This window comes from Gadus chalcogrammus, chromosome 13, assembly GCF_026213295.1.
Source record: "Gadus chalcogrammus isolate NIFS_2021 chromosome 13, NIFS_Gcha_1.0, whole genome shotgun sequence".
Lineage (NCBI taxonomy): Eukaryota > Metazoa > Chordata > Actinopteri > Gadiformes > Gadidae > Gadus > Gadus chalcogrammus.
Genome location: NC_079424.1, coordinates 7,973,002 through 7,995,111, shown reverse-complemented (window position 1 = coordinate 7,995,111; position 22,110 = coordinate 7,973,002). Strand labels below are relative to the sequence as shown.

General features: G+C 47.1%; 4 protein-coding genes across 6 annotated transcripts; 3 read left to right on the top strand and 1 right to left on the bottom strand.

The window, feature by feature from the left end:
- The first annotated feature begins 1,203 nt into the window (after positions 1 to 1,203).
- epha2a (eph receptor A2 a) lies at positions 1,204 to 14,346 on the top strand. The gene is made up of 17 exons (XM_056605557.1): positions 1,204 to 1,410; positions 2,303 to 2,370; positions 3,891 to 4,530; positions 8,466 to 8,621; positions 8,758 to 9,096; positions 9,412 to 9,539; positions 9,650 to 9,821; positions 9,958 to 10,060; positions 10,314 to 10,369; positions 10,510 to 10,635; positions 10,742 to 10,927; positions 11,028 to 11,089; positions 11,261 to 11,470; positions 11,709 to 11,858; positions 12,352 to 12,545; positions 12,749 to 12,904; positions 13,463 to 14,346. The coding sequence occupies exons 1-17, from the start codon at positions 1,335 to 1,337 to the stop codon at positions 13,569 to 13,571; spliced, it is 2,931 nt and encodes a 976-aa protein (XP_056461532.1). The 5' UTR covers positions 1,204 to 1,334; the 3' UTR covers positions 13,572 to 14,346.
- A 140-nt stretch (positions 14,347 to 14,486) lies between these two features.
- Positions 14,487 to 15,850, top strand: LOC130401652 (heat shock protein beta-7-like). The gene is made up of 3 exons (XM_056605562.1): positions 14,487 to 14,954; positions 15,147 to 15,280; positions 15,684 to 15,850. Exons 1-3 carry the CDS (start codon positions 14,846 to 14,848, stop codon positions 15,837 to 15,839), a joined length of 399 nt encoding a protein of 132 aa, XP_056461537.1. The 5' UTR covers positions 14,487 to 14,845; the 3' UTR covers positions 15,840 to 15,850.
- A 227-nt stretch (positions 15,851 to 16,077) lies between these two features.
- cplane2 (ciliogenesis and planar polarity effector 2) lies at positions 16,078 to 19,405 on the top strand. The gene is made up of 5 exons (XM_056605561.1): positions 16,078 to 16,428; positions 16,706 to 16,858; positions 16,984 to 17,108; positions 17,191 to 17,327; positions 17,482 to 19,405. Exons 1-5 carry the CDS (start codon positions 16,317 to 16,319, stop codon positions 17,702 to 17,704), a joined length of 750 nt encoding a protein of 249 aa, XP_056461536.1. The 5' UTR covers positions 16,078 to 16,316; the 3' UTR covers positions 17,705 to 19,405.
- si:ch73-15b2.5 (rho guanine nucleotide exchange factor 19) lies at positions 17,790 to 22,109 on the bottom strand. 3 transcript variants are annotated; one of them, XM_056605558.1, is made up of 12 exons: positions 21,767 to 22,044; positions 21,267 to 21,434; positions 21,140 to 21,186; positions 20,659 to 21,035; positions 20,428 to 20,588; positions 19,926 to 20,078; positions 19,700 to 19,829; positions 19,543 to 19,617; positions 19,163 to 19,228; positions 18,883 to 19,028; positions 18,337 to 18,501; positions 17,790 to 18,158 (listed from the first exon to the last, which is right to left on the bottom strand). In XM_056605558.1, the coding sequence occupies exons 1-12, from the start codon at positions 21,865 to 21,867 to the stop codon at positions 18,113 to 18,115; spliced, it is 1,635 nt and encodes a 544-aa protein (XP_056461533.1). In that variant the 5' UTR covers positions 21,868 to 22,044; the 3' UTR covers positions 17,790 to 18,112. The 3 variants fall into 3 exon arrangements, with proteins under 3 accessions (XP_056461533.1, XP_056461535.1, XP_056461534.1); XM_056605560.1 differs by lacking the exon at positions 21,767 to 22,044 and adding an exon at positions 21,515 to 21,756 and having other exon boundaries at positions 19,136 to 19,228; XM_056605559.1 differs by having other exon boundaries at positions 17,791 to 18,158; positions 19,136 to 19,228; positions 21,767 to 22,109.
- Between the last annotated feature and the right edge of the window lies 1 nt (position 22,110).

Here is a 22,110-nt window from a genome sequence, read left to right as displayed (position 1 = left end):
AAATCAAGAAACCTGATGACATTCAATTTGTTACAAACAGTTAGTCATTTGTCAGACTGAAGTAAGTTGGAAAATGAATGGACATGTTATATATAACAATAAATATTGTGTACCAGCATTGAAGACAATATTCTATCCTAAAAAGCAAGCATTTAAGGTTAAGAGGATACTTAGTTGGGTTTAGATAGGTGGGTAGAAACTCTTCCAAGTCCACATTCTGAAAGACTATCGTATTTGTAATCTTTGTAAGGCAACCTTTGTAAAGGCACCATTTATTGGCTAAATAAATGATACTTGTAAACCAGAACAATGATTGTCACGCAAAGGTCAAAATGTCCCAATCCACACCACACTTAACTTGTTAATCTTTCTCTTTTTTTAACCAACATCTTTTACTCTGTCTGTTGTATGATTAATGTCTGTGTATGGTAATGTAAGGGCTGGACAATGTGTGTCTCTTCACTTGAGTCGGCAGGGTCTTCGCCAGGGTGGCCGTCTGTGTCCGGCCCCGTGCTCAAGGGTTTGTCTCTCTAAATACACGCTGGCGTGCAGGAAAAGCGTTGACTCTGACATTCCTCCAGATAAGAGTTGCTAGGAGATGCCATTGTCAAGTTTCCCTTTGTGTCCACATATCCATACCAAAACTGTGAGCTTCTGAAGCAAGGCAGTCTCATTAGTAGTTATATATTCATACTAAACCAGCCTCCCACTTGACCCCTCCCTAACCAGCCGTGGGAAACACAGGACCTGGAGATTGGGATATATTCTTTGGTCAAAATAAATGGGGAGTTATTTACAAATCTATCTAGTTTAGTTGGAGTGCTAATTTGGGAAAATAAAATAGTATCTAAAAAAAAAGTGAACTGGTAGCCTACTAGGCCTTCTGCTACCGCAGCACACTTAATTTTCAATTTGATTATTTGCTAAATAAGTGTTTAAGCTCATTCAATTTAATAAATTACACTACGGGATTCGATAAAACGTGAAACGGTAGCTTATTATAACACCTTCATACACTTTTTTTGGAAACCGAACCGTAGCAAACGACTTATGAGGAAGCTTTGAAGTTGTCTTATCTATTTCAAAGCACATCCGTTTTGTATGAACAGGTATGGCCGTCCAATGTGGCCACACCCCGCAGTACACCGAATATGGGAAGCGATCGCATTCCTGGGGCCCCGGGGCGGGACCTCGTGACGCCACCTGTTTCTCAATGGGCTGTCGCTCGTGTTCGCTTCTCTCAGTTAACATCGTCTGTGCGAGAGAGAGAGCCGTGAGCCGGGTCGGCGGAGTAAGATTTGGAGAGCCTATATGACCTGTTAAAGCTTGGAAAAATGGATTTCCGGTGTTTTGGTTTATTTTTGTTTTTATTTATTCAACAAGTGTCTCTCAGCCGTCAGTCAAAAGAACGTAAGTAGAGCTACTTTCACATACTAATGGGTTTTAAAGTCATACCGGGTCTCCTGTGTCCCGCATGTCTCCGGACAGGGTTTTAACTTTACCGTAGTCTTCATCGTTTAATTTAGTTCCCAATCTTTTTTCTCTGATTTAATGAAGTGTCAAATGTCCGATCAACTTTGAGATATTTTTCTTTCGGGATAGACGTAAGAAAATCACAGCCGATCATAAGCCACCATAGTGACTGCACCTTAACAGTAAAATGACTCAGTCCTTCTCCTCAGCGATTATATGGACTTCAATAAAAAAGGAATTCCGAAGTAGAAACTTTTCCAGAAACTTTTCTGCCCTCAGAGGCCAGACGACATTGTTTAAGAATACTGTGAGTTACTCGTGGTGTAGGGGGCAAAAACGTATGGGGCAAAAACGTGGTCAACCTTGGACTTTAAGGTTTATTGCAAATTACAACGCTGAAGAATTTGATTGTCATGCAATTGTAAAACCCCTAGCGTGTGTACCATTATTGGTCCTGTAGCCAGAACTTGGAGGACACGGTTAATGAAGTGATGAATGAAAACCGACATGCTTGATTAAACTGTCATGGAAAGGCTTGTGCCCCATCAAGATGTTGGCACGGCACAGTCCTAGGTGGGATGGCTTTGTTCACACATTCATTCATGTGCTGTCCTAACAAGATGCAAGATGTGATTGGCAATCCACATCAGTTCAATAGTTGATATTAAAACACACAATTATGAAAATGAAACAAGGGTCGGTAGCTGTTGGCATCTATAAATTAATTATATTTCATTGTGATTATACAATCATAAATAAGCGATACAATCAAATAATGAATACATAATGTCGATCTCGTTACTAAATTATTTTTTGTGTTCCCTTGTAGAAGTCTTACTGGATATGAATGCAGCAGGAGGAGAGCTTGGGTGGTTGACCTCGCCATATGAGGATGGGGTGAGTATTTATACCTCAGCAGACATTTCCAACACTTCAAACGACAACGGGCCTGGTCGTCTGAAGATGTCTTTCACTTTCTCGCAGACACGAGGCACTAAACTAGAGTAGTGCTTGAAATAGTTGAAGGCAGGGAGGTCTTGTTCATCCTCTGTTCCTCAGAATAGCGTTCCCGGGGAACATGTGGATCAGGGTTTTGGCTTTCATCAGTTCCCCTTTCTGTTGGAGCTAGTGTATCATAAAACAAAAATAAAATGGCATTCACCATGCAAATTCCATAACAGGCTGTTATCATTTCAAAACCAGAACCATAAAACCCCACAATGTCCCTTCTTTTCCTTTCGGTTCCCTGTCAGAACAAAGATAGAAAAGTGTCAGGATCCACGCAGTTGTGGTAGAACATGAGACAGAGGCGGATAGCTAGGAGACCAAAGACTGGTGGTGTGGCCGAAACATTTCTCTATGTATAGTTCAGTGGCTTTCTGTCTAAAATAAGTAACAGGACGTGGCTGCTTCCAGCCTCTCGACTACATTTCTTGTGTGAACGGTAGGTTTACAGATTCAAGGATTTTCAGTGTAGGGGAAAAGGACTTCCCTTAGCATTTCCCATTGTCTGTTTCACAAGTAAGCTTGGTTTTTCATTCACCCTGCCCACGCATGGAATGCTTTTAGAAATTTGAACCACTGATTACTAAGGGATTTTCTGCTGGACCAAATAGTCTAAACATAAAGAAAGGTCTCATTCTCCCTAATGTTATACATTTAGGGTGAGTGGGCTTTTAAGTATTACTCTTGAATTTTTGCTAATACAGCAATTATTCTCCTCTTGCAATACGGTAGCCTAAGAAAAACATTCTTTAATTGTAAGGTGGTTAAACAAACACTTCTGTAATCCTCATCAATCTCTGTCCCCTGTAATTTTCATATTTTTTAAAGAGGTTGATTTCCTCCTTTTTAGATGAGGGACTTATCATCTTACGTCAAGGCATCCTTTGTTTCACTAGTCAAAACAGACTGGGCCAGATGCCACCCGTGGCCTGTCTCGCCTCTAAGGGTTATTGTCTGTTGGTGTAGTTATTGGCTCGTTTAGCCACTCTCATCCCTATTGCTTCCTTCTGTGCTTAAAACTTTAATTGCTTCCAATTTACCATCGCGCCCCACACAGGGTTTACCATAAATGCTAGGTGGTATTCCACGGTAGCGTTCGCTGGTGGTATGAGTCTTGCGTACACACACGCTCCGCATGTGTTGCCGGGAAACCACACACGTCGCGACTAAAACCCATGTCCAGACGTAGGTTTTCCACAAACGCGTGGAAAGACATAGTTGCAGCCTTAATTGCACTGTTTATGGGATTCTCGCTCAGCATGAAGAACGAGTGGGTATGTCAATAAAAGCTGGTTCACCGTAGGAACAAAGTCCTTCGCCCCATGCCTGTTATGTCTAAGGACATTTGAGCATCCAGATTCCCGTCCATACTGTAACTCTAATCTCTGCCCCTGTTGGTTTGTGGTTCGCAGTGGGAGATCGTGCAGACGGTAGTGAACGGCTCGCTGCTGTACACCTACAGCGTGTGCAACGTCGACGCCAACGACCAGGACAACTGGGTGCGCACCACCTTCATCCAGCGCCGCCCGGAGGCCACGCGCGTCTCCGTGGAGCTCCAGTTCGTGGTGCGCGACTGCAACTCCTTCGACGGCGCCTCGCTGGCCTGCAAGGAGACCCTCAATCTGTTTGTCTCCGAGGCCGACGCCGACGTGGGCACCAACTTCCGCAAGGGCACGTTCCGCAAGGTGGCCACCATCGCGCCCGACGAGATCACGCGGGGCCGCGGCGCGCTCAAGGTCAACACGGAGACCCGGACGGTGGGCCCGCTGTCGCAGAAGGGCTTCTACCTGGCCTTCCAGGACATGGGCGCCTGCGTGGCCCTGATCTCGGTGCGGGTGTTCTACAAGACGTGCCCGACGACCGTACAGAGCCTGGCCGCCTTCCCCGAGACGGTGACGGACGCGCTGCGGCTGGTGGAGGGGTCGTGTGTGGCGCACGCCGTCAGTCCCTCGGCCCCCAGCATCTACTGCACGGCAGACGGGGAGTGGCTGGTGCCCCAGGGCCAGTGCCAGTGCGAGGCCGGCTACGAGGCCGTCGGGGAAGCATGCGAAGGTGAGTGAGGAAATGCCATTCTCACGCTCAGCTGATGTGGTTTCTTCTGTGTGTGTGTTTGAGTGAGACGACTGTGTGGGTGTGTGAGAGGGATAAAAGGAGTACTAATTAAATAGGTCAGGTAGGGCAGGATAAGGCTCGCGAGTTGACAGGAAGGAGAGGTCTGAACATGCTTCTTTTGTTGCGATGGGGTATGTATGGAATTACGAATAATTCCATTATTATTAAATGTTTTCAAAGGTGTATATGCGGTTCCCTAGGCAAATATTGTGCGGTTGATGAATCAACCTCTAAACTGTTGTCGGGTGATACACTCCCCAGCCGTTTCTTAGGATCCAAGAATGCAATCGGCTCCGCTCATAGTTCTATGGAAGAAAGGCCGGAGGTTATTGAAGAAATATTTAAAATTCCTCTTCTTTTTTTATTTTTATAAGGGGAGAGGGGTAAACCGGCATAAGTGGACTGTTGGAATCTTTACCGTAGACGCAGGATCGTAAAGTCAGGTGTACTTTGTTGAAGCTCGTGGTTTATCTATTTCTGTGAGTGACAGTGAAAAATAATTGACGGAATGCGCGACCTCTGAAATATGTGCGGGGGGCCCCGGTTGGCACCTGTGGGGTTGAGCTCATCGAGCAGGGCGGAAGAAGAAGCAGAGGGGAGGAAGAAGAAGTAGCGAGTACTGCGTTGTGTATGTATGAGGATTTGGCTGCGGTGGTAATTATGCCCTCATTGTCTGCGTGGAAGTCGGCAGCATTCTGGGGTGTGGTGCGCAAGGCTATCTGTAGGAAGCGTGGGAGGAGAGATGGCATAAAGTAGAGGCCAGGAAGGAGGAAGAGGTGTGTGTGTGTGTGTGTGTGTGTGTGTGTGTGTGTGTGTGTGTGTGTGTGTGTGTGTGTGTGTGTGTGTGTGTGTGTGTGTGTGTGTGTGTGTGTGTGTGTGTGTGTGTGTGTGTGTGTGTGTGTGTGTGTGTGTGTGTCAGCCAGGCGGTGGGGGATTTCTGCAAGGCATTCCTTGGGCCTCACGTCAGCTACAGTACTGATTGACTGATGGGAGGACGAGAGGCCGGTGTGTGTGTGAACTTGCCAAGAAGACTACCTGTGTCTATGCCTCACTCACTACTTATGTTTGTGTCCGTTGCCATGGCTACGACAAACCACAGATTACAGGGATGGTGCGGGCACGCCTATCGCAGGCTGGTCTTAGTCAGTCTGTGGTTTATGACTTTGAGGTCCCTTGACGGGGCTAGTCACCTTGACTGGACCAGTTATCTAAATAGGAAAGCATTCCTTTCCTAACTACTAAGCCCAACCCACAGACACTGTGTCATTTATAAGCATGATGCATGCTAATGGCTAACCTACTCCTCATGGTGATGTGTCTATCGGGAAAGCTTTAGTGATTATAACAGGATGGCTTCAGGATGAGTGTTCAGGGGGGAGGGGAGGGGGGGGGGGAAGCAACTATTGTGGAATGTTCCAGAAGAGGCGCCCGAGCCCAGAAACACACACGCACACTTACGCACACACAACCACACACCTGAAACGGAAACTAGAATAGAGCTGTGAAGAGCTTTTCGGAGAAATGGGGAAACATTAAAGAGTGGAAAAAGAAAGGTGTGGAAGATAACCTCGAGACTCAGGAAATCTGTTGCAACACCTTAGTGGAATCACAATGGACGTCTCTGTCCTTTTCTTCTCCACTTTCTATAAAAGTAGGACATGAAACCATCCCAACATATTCGCAGTCCTGTCCAGTGGTGAAATCTCTTCAACTGGAGCCTTTGCTCTATTCACTGAGCCAAGTAATGGCCTAATTGGATATGGGTGGAACCCAGCGGACTTAGATTTCACTGAAGCACCCAACTGTTGTGGGAACAAAAGTTTAGTGAGTAGAGGAGCAATGCTGACGGACACAAATAAGCAGGTTGTCCTTGGGTTGGTGTCTGTGTGTGTTTGTCCGGTGGGGTGCACGTGCGTGTGTGTGTGTGTGTGTGTGTGCGCGTGTGTGTGGTGGGGTGAGTCGACAGTTGGTAGATGAGGGTGGCTAGCTTGGAGGCTGCTTAGTTAGGTGTGGAGTGTAATTTAGTCTAGAGGATTAGTGGACCAACTGGGACAGCTGTTGGGCAATGACATGCCTTGCTTTACTTCTCTTTGCTCTTTCATCCGGTCGTTAACACACGCAATGAGCTTCCTAATCCGTGTTCCCACTCATTAGAACAATGGGCCGACAAAGAGTAAAAAGCAGATTCAATTAACAGATGCACCGGTGCGGAACATAGCTCCCATGCACAGGGGGCTCGTATTCAAAGGCAGCGCGGCACAATTAGAAGCGCCATTCATCAACAAACAAAAATACAAAAAGTCCAAATGAAAAGGGGATTCAAGATTATTTAAATGGATATGGGATGCGTTAAAGCGTTGATAATGTAGCAATGTCCAGTGACATTAAAAAAAAACGTTTTATTTTATTTTAAGAGATAATCTGCACACGGTTTCGTTTTTCACTTTAGTCATGTCCCGATTAATAGCCCTCATTTATCAAACTCATTCAGTCATTCATAAACTCTGCTGAAGCAACAGCCATGCCCCTAGCCTCGGCCCTTTGCACACATTGCACACATGCCACCATTTGCACGCTCAGGCGATTAATGCAACATATTTATGGCCTCACTCCGGCCAGCCCCAGAAACAAAAGATGAATGGGGCTGGGGTTTCTCTGGTACGTGACAGAGGTCCTGCTGCTCCATCTCAAGATGAAAAAGCCTGGCCCCCTTTTCATATGCGAAAGGCCCCGTACACCCCCCCCCCCCACACTCCCTCTGCGGCTCCCCAGGGAGAACTTCTGTTGGTTCTTTGGGCACCCCTCCCATCCCCCACCCGTCCACCTATTCTTCTCCCCACCTCCCACTTTAACACAGACTCAAACTTACCCTCCTCTTTCTCTTTGTGTCTGTAGTCATACCCCCCGAGATTCTCCCTCCCCTGCGACGCCTGTCTAAAACCCTTCCTTGCATGATGCCCGGGCCACCAGTAGAAACAAACCACATGAAAGAGTTTAGCGCCGTAAGATGATTCTAGAAAGAAGAGACGAGAGAGAAGAGAAGCCTTAGCAATTATTGGTTTTTCGTGTGTACTTTGGGTGTTTTTTATATTTTTAAGCCAACACAGATATTGTTCTTGCCTCACAGACAAGAGTGTCCATCCTGGTTTTAAAGAACACAGTCCGCGTCATGGCTCCCTGAAGAGGTTCTTCCTGTTTTTCCCCCATCACTACTATCCACCTTACATGCTGCCATAGGCCAGTGGTGACCGGACAAAAGGAAGGAAGAGGGGAAACGGGGCCTTTTGGCTCTCTCGCGCTTCATCTATGCGCCTCTCTGCACATCTATTAACCTTAGATGCACTGTATTGGAAAACAGCGTTTCGATGTCAAAGAAGGTCAAATTAAATGCTCCGACACCTCTGCCATGAGGAAGATGCCATTTCCTTTTTTGCGAAAACACGCGCATACGCTGCCAGAGCACTTCATGTAAGGCGAGAGGAAGGGTTCAAGGCCCTTTGTGTGTGATTTTTGCACCATCCGGCTGACACTGGTGGTGTCACCTGAGACTTTAGGACTCCAGGCGACTCTGACATGCAGAGGCAAGGCATTAGGGAAACCCCATTCATTCCTTCACGGACAAAGACTGTGATTACAGGTTACTTACCACAAACGTTTCCTGCTGGGCTACGAGAGGATTGATATTAAGGATTTGGTTTCATTGTTCCCTGAACTAAATCAATCATTCTTGCCTGTGTTTGGGTGTGGATACGTGTGTGTGTGTGTGTGTGTGTGTGTGCGTGTGTGCGTGCTCATGTGTGTCAGCGCATACTCATGCTTGTGTCTACGCACAATGTTTGAACTAATACTAATATCCTTTGACTCCCTTGCCACAGAATGCACAGCCGGCTCCTTCAAATCGACCGCCTCCAGTGAGTTCTGCCAAATCTGCCCCAAGAACACCAAGATCTCTACCGCCGGAGCCCTGGTGTGTCCCTGCAGGGATGGCTTCTACCGCTCGCCTGCCGACCCCGCCACATCCGCCTGCTCTGGTAACAATCGCTGCTTACCGACATGGAAACTAAAACAAGCCAAACAAGTCACTTTTTAGCAAGACGTCGTACGCCTTCTGGGACGTTGCACCCGTGTCTCAACTGACTGTCCCCCTTCTTCTTCTCCGCCTCACAGCACCCCCGGGTGCTCCCCAGGACCTCTCCGCCAACACCCTGCCATCAGAGGGCCGGCTGCAGCTGTCCTGGAGCCCCCCGCTGGTGACCGGGGGAAGGGCGGACCTCACCTACAGCGTCATGTGTGAGCGCTGCTCGGACGGGCCCAAAACCTGCGTCGCCTGTGGCGAGAAGGTCCGCTTCGAACCCGGCCCCACTGCCCTCCGGGACACCTCGGTCGTCGTGGCCGACCTGGACTCCCACCTCAACTACACCTTCAGCGTGGTGGCCCACAGCGGCGTGTCGCGCTTCAGGAGTCAGCGGCCCAGCGCTAGCATCACGACGGCTCTCCGCTATACCGGTTAGTCCGCTCACAACCGTCTCAACTCGTGACTCACTCGGTCTCGGTTTCTCTTTTATGTTGCGCTACAAAAGGTGAGATTTGCTAAACTATGTGACGCTCTTATGTGACAAGAGTTATTATAATAGCAGATATCCTGAGAGATTACAAAAGTAATCTATGCAGTGTAAAGGTTTGGCGGTTGAACTGGTTTACTCTTAAGCTTGGGGTTGCCTATTGTGTCACACAGACTTCCGTGTCACACGGTTCCATTCAAAGATGTATTTAGTGGATCTCTTTCCTTGTTTGACTCACTATTTGTGTATTTACCATCAGATCCTCCCAAAGTCACCTCCATCCATCTGGACGAAAACACCCCTACCAGCCTCTCCCTATCCTGGGCCCTTTCTCGCAAAACCCCCGCACACATCACCCACAGCTACGAGCTCATGTACCGCCGAAAGGTAAGCCAGCATCCCTTCTTTCCTCTCCTTATTGCAGTTTATCTTTTTTTCCCCCCCCTCACAAAGCCGTGCTTGTAGCCTATAGTAACGAATCAATGGGCCCTTTGCAGGATGAAGACCGGGACGTGACCATGTACACGGTGCTGGTTCTGGACAAAAGCTCCGCCACGATCAGCGACCTCTCCCCGGCCACCACATACGTGTTCCGGGTCCAGGCCCTGAGTCCAGAGGGCACCCCCGGCAGCTACAGCACCGAGTACGAGTTCCAGACCCTGACCCACGGTACGCCACCACACCCTCCCCGCTTCCTGTCCCTTCCCCCAGGGGGAATGACTCGTTTTCTTGGTCCCCACTTGTTTGTTTTTCACTTCCCCCGTGTGCCGTCACTAATGTTCCTTTGGTGCCGTCGTCCCTGCAGCGGTGCCCCAGATCCAGAACAACTCCACGGTGGTGATGGCCGCCGTGGTGGTCGGCGCCGTGGTGCTGCTCATCGTGGTGGCGGTCCTGCTGCTTCACAAACGGTGGGTAACCCGAGACGTCTCCCAGCCGTCTCCTCGGCCTCATTAAAAAACACAGGCACACACGCACGCAGTCCCCCCGGCTGTGTTCCTGTGCCCCGGGAGCGAGCCTGCGAAGGTCGTTTTACAGTACAACATGCCGGGGCTTGGCGACCGCAGGACTGTAGTTTGTGTTTGCCTGCTAGAGCGGCCTGACACGGGCGTGACCGTCTCACTGGGCTCCGCTCAAATATTGAATCTTGGTCTTTTCTCTCAGGATTCTGAGCTCTACAGGGAGGAGGAGAGGAGCCGAAGACCCCTACTTCAACTCAGGTAAACAAACCGTAGCTCAGGGTACAAAATCACTTCAGCTTCACCGCCGTGCTCCTGTTGACATTACCTACACAAAGCAACCACATTTGCTAATTAGATGGAGGACAAATAATCAATACCTGCCCGTTACCCTTCCTTAGACCAACTGAAGCCTCTGAAGACCTACGTTGACCCACACATGTACGAGGATCCCAACATCGCCATCCTCAAGTTTGCCACAGAGATCCATCCAAGCGTGGTCACCAAACAGAAAGTAATCGGCGCAGGTAAGGATTCCAGCTTCCCAATGGGTCCCTTTTTCATGGCCGCTTTACCAAAAGGGTAAGGTCTCAGGGCATAGATTCTAATAGTCCCTCCCTTCTGGTCTTGCAGGAGAGTTCGGGGAGGTGTTTCGCGGGGTGATGAAGTCTCCCGGGCGGGGCGACGTGGCCGTAGCCGTCAAGACCCTGAAGGCCGGCTACACGGAGAAGCAGAGGCAGGACTTCCTGAGCGAGGCCAGCATCATGGGCCAGTTCTCCCACCAGAACATCATCCGCCTGGAAGGGGTGGTCACCAAATGTGAGTCTCTCCCCTCGGACACACACCAGGGGCTGGGTCGTTCCCCGGGTTGAGGTATCCATTTCGTTTTACTAATGTCTGCCCTTTTTCTTCTCTTCAGTCAAGCACATGATGATTGTGACGGAGTACATGGAGAACGGAGCTCTGGACATCTATCTTAGGGTGCGTACAATCCCTCTCTTAAGAGCTCTCAACGCGTTACTTAACGAGGCGCTAAACCTTTCATAGGGATTGTGAATTGAGGCAGACAGTCATGATTTATTTGATCTGGAAAAAGAGCCAACTTCAGCAAAAAGCACAGACGTTTATATGTTGGGATGTTTGCTTCTCCAGGACCATGACGGGGAGATCCTAGCGTTTCAACTGGTGGGAATGCTACGCGGGATAGCTGCAGGAATGAAGTACCTATCAGACATGAATTATGTCCATCGTGATCTGGCTGCCAGGAATGTTTTAGTGAACGGGAACCTGGAGTGCAAAGTTTCGGACTTCGGCCTCTCCCGCGTTCTGGAGGACGATCCCGAAGGAACCTACACAACCAGCGTATGTCCACCATCTTGAATCTATTGAGTTCAGTTAACACTGCAGCTTTAAAAATATATATATAAAGATGTACACAAAAGACCAGGCTGCATATTCTTAGAATCAGGAAATGTACATTTCATGGCGGGATCCCTCCCAAGAGCTAAACCTCAATTAGACCGTTAGCTCTGCCTGCACCTTATGTTTCCATTTACTCAGTCCATTAAACAAGATTACGCTGACCTTTCTATTCTTTCAGGGAGGTAAGATTCCCATTCGCTGGACGGCCCCAGAGGCGATCGCCTACAGGAAGTTCACATCAGCCAGTGATGTGTGGAGCTTTGGCATCGTCATGTGGGAGGTGATGGCCTTCGGGGAACGGCCCTACTGGGACATGAGCAACCACGAGGTATGTGTCAACTGTCAAAAGCCCTCTCCTGCCGCTCGGGTGGAAACACAGAATAGTCCTTTGGGGTGGTTCCACACTAGCCTTCTAGCATTCAACAGCGAATGTTTATCCTGGGTGGGTACGGTGTGAAAACGGCCTCCCCTGTCTAAACCCCGGCCGTGGTTCCCATGGCGATCCTCAATAAACTGTGAATGTAAACACACAAACGCATACCAAACCACTCTTAAACCACTGCCGGCACTGCCCACTCCTTGTCGAGGGGATAGGGCGTTTTGCACTTTTGCAGTTATTATAAATAGTTGTAAAGCCGCTTCTTTTTTATGCTTTATTATAGACTGAGATAGAGGGGAAGGTATGGGAGATAGATGGGAGGACATGCAGCAAAGGACCGTGGGGCGGGAATCGAACCCGGTCCGCTGCAGTTAGCACTGGGCCTTGATGGTCCGCGCTCTACCCGTTGAGCCACTTCTCAACGTCTTCACTTTTTCCACAGGTGATGAAGGCGATCAACGAGGCCTTCCGGCTGCCCGCCCCCATGGACTGTCCGTCGGCCGTCTACCAGCTCATGCTGCAGTGCTGGCTGCACGACCGCTCCAAGCGGCCGCGCTTCACAGACATCGTCAACATCCTGGACAAACTCCTCCAGAGCCCCGAGTCCCTGAAACCCATCGCCGACTTCGACCCGCGGTATGTCGGCGGTCCGACCTGTTCCTCCGTGTCTCGACACGCGCGCACACGCACGCACGCACACACTGACACACAAAAAGGCATACACATGGAAACACGTACACAAGCACTAGCTGAAACTAGTTTGACTGTGTTCCCCTTTTGTGTGTGGCGCTTCAAAGTGAAGGCTAATTACGTTGTGTGTGTGTGTTTGTGTGTTGCAGCGTGTCCATCCGCCTGCCCAGCACCAGTGGCTGTGACAGCGCCACCTTCAGGTCGGTCCCAGAATGGCTGGAGTCCATCAAAATGAACCAGTACAGCGACAGCTTTGCCTGCGCAGGAATCACAACTATGGAGCAGGTGCTCGCCATGCGGCATGAGTAAGTACCGGTCACGGAGATGACAGCCGCCATGGCACTCTCTCACACACGCACCCACCCACCCACCCACCAACACACCCACACACGCACACACAATTTAACTGGCTCAGTGCCACTTTTTCTAATTCAGAGGGGAGAAAGCGTTGAGACATTGTACGAACATTTGTTGCACAGTTGATGCATTTTTCTCATTCCCCTCTACTCCACCCTCGGGGGAACAGTCCGTGGCTGTTTATAATTGTTTTAAGGAAGGTGTATGAGCTGAATACAAACATTGCAAAGAAAGGTCTATGTCAATACATGTTTGAATCAGAGTATAAATGTTGTCCCAAACTCCAAAAAAGGAGTTGTCGCTTAAGATTGCTTCCTCGCTGATTAAGGGAGTTTTTTTCTTGCCGGGGGTCAGGGGTGTGTCATAAATATTTGGCCTTTCAAGCCCTTTGAGACTGTAATGTTAATGAAGGGCTACACAAACAAAACCGAATTGATTGTTTCTCTTTTGGAGATGGAAACAGGAACAACCTGTCATATTTTCCTATTGTGTTTCCCATTGTATAGAGACATCAGGAACGTGGGCGTGCGGTTGCCCGGTCACATGAAGAGGATAGCCTACAGCATCCTAGGCCTGAAGGACCAGACCAGCTCACTCAGCGTGTTCGCCGTGTGACCCCATCTCTCCCAGCCAACCCGAATGCACTGACTGGACTATAGCATTTCACTGGGGGGGGGGGGGGGGGATGGAACAGAATAAGGGATGACCACATGGGCGGTGGTACTGATGACGCTGCTACGCCTTTACTTTGGCGGAGTGCGGTATGACTGAAGAGGCTTTCTCCAAGAAAATAAAGCACAAGATGGAGGAGCCGGAGGATCGTGGAAGTACTTCAAGAGCTCAGACGGCCAGAAGAGGATTGATTAATATGTAAAATATTATAGAGTTATATATATTCTATTAGCGGGTCGTGCGAGTCATGTAAATAATGTCTTGCGTGTGTAAGGGAACATGGGGCTGCTTAGCATTTATGACCAAACTGGAAGTCTTAAAAGCAAGTACAGTGAAGGCCTGGCGCTGTAAACGGGCTTTCCTCCCTAGCACTCACTGTCTCACTTTTGTGCCGCCGGTAGGCCTATGAACTGGCCCTCAAGTCTGTTTTTGTAAAAGAAAATAATTGAAAGACACTTTTAAAGGTGTGATTATTCCTCTCAGGGTCAGAAACGAGATATGCATCTGTTTTTAATGAATTTGTATCTCCAACGTGTAAATTAATTTTTTTTCCACAAGTTGTGTTTAACCTTTTTTTTTTTATACGCTGCATCTATAGTCTTACAACTGACTTTCCATTATTATTTAATTATTTATTTTATATATTTATGGTATTTTTGCAAGTAAAAGAATACATGTTTTCCCATATTCCTTGTTGAATAAAAATCTACATTTCTTTGTGACCACAGTGTGTGCTTGTCTTCCATAGTCTGGGACTATAGCTGCAGCTGTTGCTCAGCTGTACATGGCTGTGTCGCGGTTCAATGGAATTTCACACTTGGGTTCAACCACGCCTAGTATATCCGAATCACTCAGCTGCTAAATCCATGTATTTATTGAACCTGATGGAGATCACTCTTATTGAGATTTATTTTCTTTTTTAATAATTACGAACACGTGTTGTGGGCCACTTTGTCAACTGCTCAGCGTCTGAAGCTGAGTTTGAGATATTCAACCATACTGTAGCTTTAAAAGTGACTTTACTTCACGCAATATACATTTCACACACTCCTTGAGATGAAATCATTCCACCACCCATCCCTATAGTGGTCAGATATAAAAGACCAACACGTAGTCACGTTTAAACCGGGGAGCAGAGGAAGTTCTAGTGGCCAATAAGGTTTTTTCTTTTATCAAGAACATACCTTATACATTTGATACAATAAAGACGCCTTTGGATGCGCACGGGGCCACGCAGCAGTACAACTATGGATGTGAGTCGAGATAAATTACCTAAAGATTTAGTGGTACTAAATCAGCTCGATGACGGCGATAACCAATTCACAGGTCAGTGTAAACATAATTTATTAGATTTTAATACACATTTAATAATGATAACCTATAGTTTATAGTTTTATATTATGTATACGGCGATTGTGTTCATTGAAGTGGTCGTATAAAGTATCCATAACTTTTTAAGGATTAGCTAAAGGAAAGTTTGGTGTGTGGTAGTAACAGGGACGTCAACGACTATTCCAGATCACTCCACACCTACAGGACACGTCCGCACCATCGGGGATATGTTTCACTTTGAGTTGGATGTGAGTGAATTCGCTCCCGAGGATGTTGTCATCACGTCTTCCAATAATCTCATAGAGGTTTCTGCTGAAAAGGTGGGAAGTGCCGTAGCTCTTCTAACAATACTAACCATTGTCTTCTGCTTTAGATACTGGGGGAGGGAAACTAATGAGGCCTTTGAAAAACGTTCATATGAATCGTCTTAAGTAGAATGTGTATCAGAAGATGATATTGTATTCATTGTCATATGATTTAAGACATTTACTGCTATTAGAAAACCACATTAGTCATAGTATGTATTTTTATACACTATATAATCAGTCATATACTTATATTTTAATATTTTTCTTTTACTGGAAACTTTCTCATAGAGAAGGCTTTATTGTATATCTAATTGTATCAAAATGTCCCCTTCTGTGATCAAAACATAAGCCTTTGTTCACAAAAAGGTTCTTATTGTGTATTAAACCTATTCACACCCATTTCTTTCCTAAACAGATGGAAAAAGACGGCACCGTCACAAATACCTTCTCACATACATGTAGGTTGCCTGTGGCCATGGACCCAATGTCTTTGACCGCATCGATGGGAGACGATGGGATCCTGAAGGTTAAAGGCCGCAGGGAAGCCATCTCCATTCGTAATCTGAAATAAACCAATACAAAATAAATCGTCTCAATCTTCACATTTTATTTTGCATTTATTGGGATCTTTCATGTGGTCCCAAAACGTAACCACGAGGTACCACGGAAGTCCCCCTTCTCGGATAAGGTCTGGGATCAAGTGAACTACAACTTACAAGCTTATGTTATTTGTCTCCTAGGATCTGTAGGGCTTTAGCACCCCCTGTCGGCTGAAAATGTATTAAGGAGAGTGATTGAGGAAGTGACGACATAGTTAAGATACGAATCTTGTTTACGGAAGTTGGTGGTATACGTTTAAGTTTTCCTTTTGTACCCGACAGCCCAGCGGTTTATGCTTGTGAATCACAAAGACACAACATATAAATATATTGGGAGCAAAGACTAAGGCAAAATCGTTTGAATAAAGTTAGGTTGGAACACAGTTACACAGCCCGCAAACATTGCAAACTATTCCTAATATACAAGTATAATATACTATATAACGTTCATGGCACAAGACCTGCCCCCTGGGCGGATTATAATAGCAGACTGGCATCTTTGCGCAGAAAGCAAAGACTTCTTCAACAGAATTCTGCAAAAGAAAAAACGAAGGCAGTTTGGTACGTCAATTACTAATCACAGTCCATTGTATGTGATGTGGGTATATTGGTCATTCATAAAAGTATATATTTTCACAGTTAAGTGGAATTATGTTTAAACAAATTGGAATACATTTTGAAAATATAGGCTGCAAATGTAGCATACAGAAACCTATATTTGTATGTAATTTAAAACTAAAACTAATATAAAGGAGCCTTGTAGGCTTACCTTGAAATCAACAAATCCTACCCGACTGAAATCCAATCAACACGCTTTAAGCCTGGTTGTTTGACACAGGCCTCTTGGAGTCTCCCATGATGGCGCCTCACGTTGCCGTGGAGACAGTGCAGTACAAAGTCTTCCTTTCTGGGAAGAGTGGAGTTGGGAAAACGTGTCTCGCAGCACGCCTTGCAGGGCTCAGCACTCCCAGCATGCACTACGAAACTACAGGTGGGTCAGCCGTGGGCCTGGTGTAGGAGCTTGTTTGTAATGCAAACACACACACACACACACAGTTCAACACTTTCTGGCATCATGTTAATTACAAATGAAAGATCATTATTTTCTTCCTGCAGGTATTGAGACCATAGTGTTATATTGGCCGGTGAAACTGAGGGAAAATGGCCGAGTACTTTTCTTCAGACTGCAGCTATGGGATTGTGGAGAGAATGCCTTGCGTAGATTCGACCACTTACTCCCCGTGAGTATCAAATACACTCTAGGAATGAAACATGACATTTCAGTAAGTTTTGGAAAATAAATATTGATCCATTTTTTTGCAGTCTTGTAAGGAACAGGTGGATGCGGTCCTCTTCCTCTTCTCCTTTACCGATAGAACCTCCTTTGACGATCTACCCAATCAGATCGCACGATGGTCAGGGCCATCTGACCAACTTGTGAAAATGGTGGTCGGCACCAAGTATCCTTTTGTGCACGCGTACACTTTTAACCAGCAACACCAAAGTTAACCACAAAAGTTAAACAAATCTTTTGGGCTAAAGTGCAACTGAAGTTCAAAGTCTTCTAGAGATTTTTTGAAAGTCATTGAAAGCAATCCTCCTTGACCCCTCGAGATTTGACCTGTTCATGCACAGCGACGTGACGCAGAGAGAAGTGCGGCAGTTCCAGGAGACGCAGGGTCTCCCGGTCCTTCGCACAGGGGGAGAGGTCAGCGACGGGCTCGGAGACGTCGCCCCGTTCCTCAACTGCCTGGCTGAAGGGCTATGGCACCAGGACTGCATGGCGGCCACACTGCCCAGTGGCCCTACCCACTACCGGGAAGGGGCCCTCATTTAGGAACACTTGGGTGGATGTGTGCCGTGAACTACTACCTCAATTTGGGATGAAACATTTGTACAGTGTTGTGACTGGAATCTCTCGTCGTTGACCGGACAGATTTGATCACCAAGTAAAAAGGATAACAATTTTATTTCCAGAAATCAAACTATTTCATGTACAATCAGTGCGTTCTTATTACGTGTGTTCCAATTACCATTTAAAGTGCTCTCATTGCAATAAATAAAAAATAATTAGAAAAAGTGTCCAACAAAGTAATCTCTAATGAATTATAGTGCTCATATAGTGATGGTGATGTGGTGTGCAAAGCCTTCTCTATTCCTTACATTTAAAACTCTAAAATATGAATTATGAAATGTTCCTTCAATTTCAAACCATACACTATGAGCGAGTAAATTTACGTTCCAATCAACTTTGAGCAGACAGCATCTTCATCCATGCCATTTGGTCAGACCTGTCAAAAACATTTAAAACCTTGAATTGCACAGGACACATTTTAAGCCATTGTGGAACCTTAACTTGCGCCCACCACCAGAAAATACTTTTATTGTGAATATACCAGGGATTCTATCAGACAGGCGTAAACAAGCAGGAGTCGTGGTTACGAATGCATGAGTGACGTCAGCGCTGACCTTGAGCGCGCGGCGAGGATGAGGGCTGTGGCGTGGCCCGCATGGTTCTGGGACAGATGAAGCAGGAAGGAGTCTGTGGGCAGCGCCAGCATGCCGGCGTTCACCAGCTCCACGCGCACGTTGCCGGGGAATGAAGTGTGGTCTAGCACGCCAAAACGCTGCTCCCTGGGAAATGTGGAGGAGGACGTCACATGACCTGCGGATCACCATGACCCGTCCTTGTTCTTGTTTTCCCAGATCAATGCCGAGCCAAGAGGTGCATGGAAAGTGTAATTGCTGTGGCGTCAGCCGCCAGATTTAAAAATATACAACTTTCTGGGTTTGATTCTCGTCAAACAAAAACAAAACGCCCCTTTCCTGTTCTTTGATGACCTCCATCTGTTTTCACTGCAAGCCACTTTAAATAATGCAATACACCCAAGACTGACAATACTGAGAATGAACCGTCTTAGAATTGAAATCCCACACATAGTTAATGCCATGTTCTACATGCTAGAGTGTTATACTTGTATCCGTTAAAAGATTCACCCAGAGGATTTGGCATACTTTTGAACCGAGATGACCAGCAGATCACTGAAGAGGTGAAGATGGACGTCAGTGAAGGAGATTTTCGAGTCTGAACCGACCCTATTCAGCTGTCTCAAGGGACCGTCATGCAATAAGAAGCGTCCCTTCACGACCAGTGGAAGCAACTGAAGCAAAGAAAACAAAAACAATCATAACACTCCTTATGTTGCATCTGCTTGGACAATGTATGGATAGCATTTAACCATCAGAAAAGAAAATATATATTTGAAACCTTAAGATTGCTGAAATCTAGCAGCACCTCTAGGCGCACAAGTTCCTCAATTTGTTTCATCCTCCGGACCCCTTCATTGCACTCCATAATGACCTGATCCCGGACAGAAATTGTAAAAAATGATTCATGTTTGTTGTTGAACTATGTCAGCTGACCTTTGAAAGACCAGCATGACTAAGTCAACAGGTGGTAATCATCCCAGCTCGTAAGACTGAGAAATAGCAAGTCTTGATTCAAGTATCCATGTTTTTTGTTGTCGTTTAAAATCCGAAACGTGGGATTTACATTTGAAGAAAGGCATAATTTTCTTTCCAATAGCTGAATATAACTGGATGAGGTACTTGCTTAGAGCTTGCAGATCCCAGGGGCAAAGACTGAAAAATGGGCATTAAACAATAGTCTCTTACCTTATGAAGGCCCACAATAGCTTTTATTAGGGTTAGATACGAGTCTGCGTCAGGTTCAGTCAGTGTTAAGACGTGCTGTTATTACAAAGAAAAAAGCAAGATATAACCATTATCAATACATATTAAACACAAATATTTGATCCGTCTGGTGTTTCACCTCCATCAGGAGCTTCAGCCGAGTGATCCTCTGAAAGGGCAGGACGAGGAACGACTTCAGGCTCCGTCTCTGACACACGGGGTCCCTCTCCAGGGTCTTCAGGGCGGAAACAAACCCTTTGTTCTCCTGTCTGGAAGACAAAGATGGCGGCACACCCTTTAGCATGGAGAAGGTCAAGGAGATCAGGTCAAAAACAGAAGAAGATGCAGAAGATGACCAGACTCACAGGAGTTTGTTGACGAGGGCCTCCTGGAACATCATGTTGCTGAGATAGGGCACGTAGAGCGCCCGGAACCTCGGACAATGCTGGAGCATCAGACCACCCAGCTGTGGTATGACCACACACTCTCCTAAAAGGCGTTCCAGGGCCACGAGGAAGCTAACCATGGGAACAGAAGCAGTCATTACTGGTGGAAAAACCAGAAGGAGAAATGTTCAGCCTTTTAAATGTCTACATATTATACCACCATGTGTGAGTGTGATTAGCCGCTACAAGCTGATTTGAAAATCTGCCTATTCCTACATCACTAGTGGGTGTGTCCACCTAGATGTGTGGTGGATAGATCAGTCTACCAGCCTACCCAGTGGACTGTAGCAAACGTTGCTCATCAATCCGTCATACATCCAGGTGGACACGCCCACTTGTGAGGTCAGAAGAGGCAGATTTTCCGAACGACCAATCACACTATAATACGTCACCTTTAAGAAGACGGTTGGAGTCTCCCTACCTCTCGCTGGCCGACATCACGTGACGGAGGTTGGAGAAGAGAACGTGGTGCTCCAGTGGAGACACCGTCCGACTCAGCTTCTTTGAAGCCATGAAGTGATTGACAGCCACGCCAAGGCTCCTCAAGTAGGACGCTTCGGAGCCGATGACCTCAAACATAGCCTTCAGAGGGGACCACTAACATGGTTAGACAGACACACAGACAAGACAGACAGGACAGACAGACACCCACCTCCTGACGGTGGACCTCTCTGGGGCTCAAAGTGGCGAGGACACCACATTCCTTCACCTCGTCCAGGTCCTGCCAGAATGTGGTCAGGCGGTCCCTGGGAAAGCGTGCCGGAGGAGGGGGCGCGACGGTCACCTGAGGGGGCGGGACGATCACCTGAGGGGGCGGGACGGTCACCTGAGGGGGCGGGACGATCACCTGGAACTTGGCTCTGAAACGGATCCCCTGCAGAGCCAAAATGCTCTCTGATGTTATTGGTTCAGGCACCAAGCCCTCCCCAGGTAGGTCTTCACAGCTCTGTGATCTTATTGATTCAGGCACCAAGCCCTCCCCAGGTAGGTCTTCAACCGCATGATGACAATAGTCTTGATACAGTGGGACTGCAAGGAAGGACCAAACAGAAATTAAAAATAATAAAAAAGTAGAGCATTCATGGTGATAAAAGAGGAATGAATGCATACAAAAAAGAACAAAGAGCACTTACAAACATGGAGGTACTTCGATTTAAAGGGCCCAACTGGATCTGCAGGTCTGTGGTCAAGGAAAGAACGAATTCGGTCCCCATTTAATGGGCCCAGAAACAAATCTTTCAAAACCAAACACATGCTCACCCTCCTGTAGTTTGTGCTTGGACGACAGTTGGGGACAGATCCTCCACACACTCCTTCTCCAGCCCAAAGGCTGACATGAACCTGTCCACACGTGACCCAGCCTTTCCCAAAGACCACGTCCGGGCTGACGCCACCGACCGGAGGGCCACAGCTATATCTACAGCAGTACTGAAAACAGAGACGTCACTTTAATTCTACCTTTATTTACATTTAGGGGATTTAGCAGACGCTTTTATTGACCAACTTACAACCAGTCAGGCACACATTCATACACTGACGGCAGAGTGAACTAGGCAGGGCGACAGCCTGCTCGTCGGAAGCAGTTAGGCTGAGGTGTCTTGCTCAGGGATACGTCCTCGACACTCGGCTAGGAGGAGCGGGGTTCATACTAGCAACTTTGCGGTTACACGTCAACCCGCTCTACCTCCGAAGCTACTGCCGCCTGACACCTTCATGTGCTGTTTAATACACAAATTATTCATTTGGGACAGTCTTTATACCCTTCACACGGATCTTCAGTCTTCTCGCCCTCATTGAGGAAATGCGCCCATGCCTTCATGGTTTGAGATAGGTGACCTGGTTCCTCCATCGAGTTCATCATTTGGCAGTAAAGTCACCACGGCTAGAATCTGTGCTCTGATCCACACCGTACAGGTTACTTCAATGATGGCTGCCCCGCATAAACCTAACAGGTACTTTACTGTGACACTACCGCTGCTACGAAGGATATTCTGTCTGCCGAGTCCGACCCACCAGGAAAACCTTCTGGGTCCGGTGCAAAGAGCATACTGCAAATTGCAATCAGACAATAAGATGCAGCTGTACAGAGAGCCACTGCTGGCCT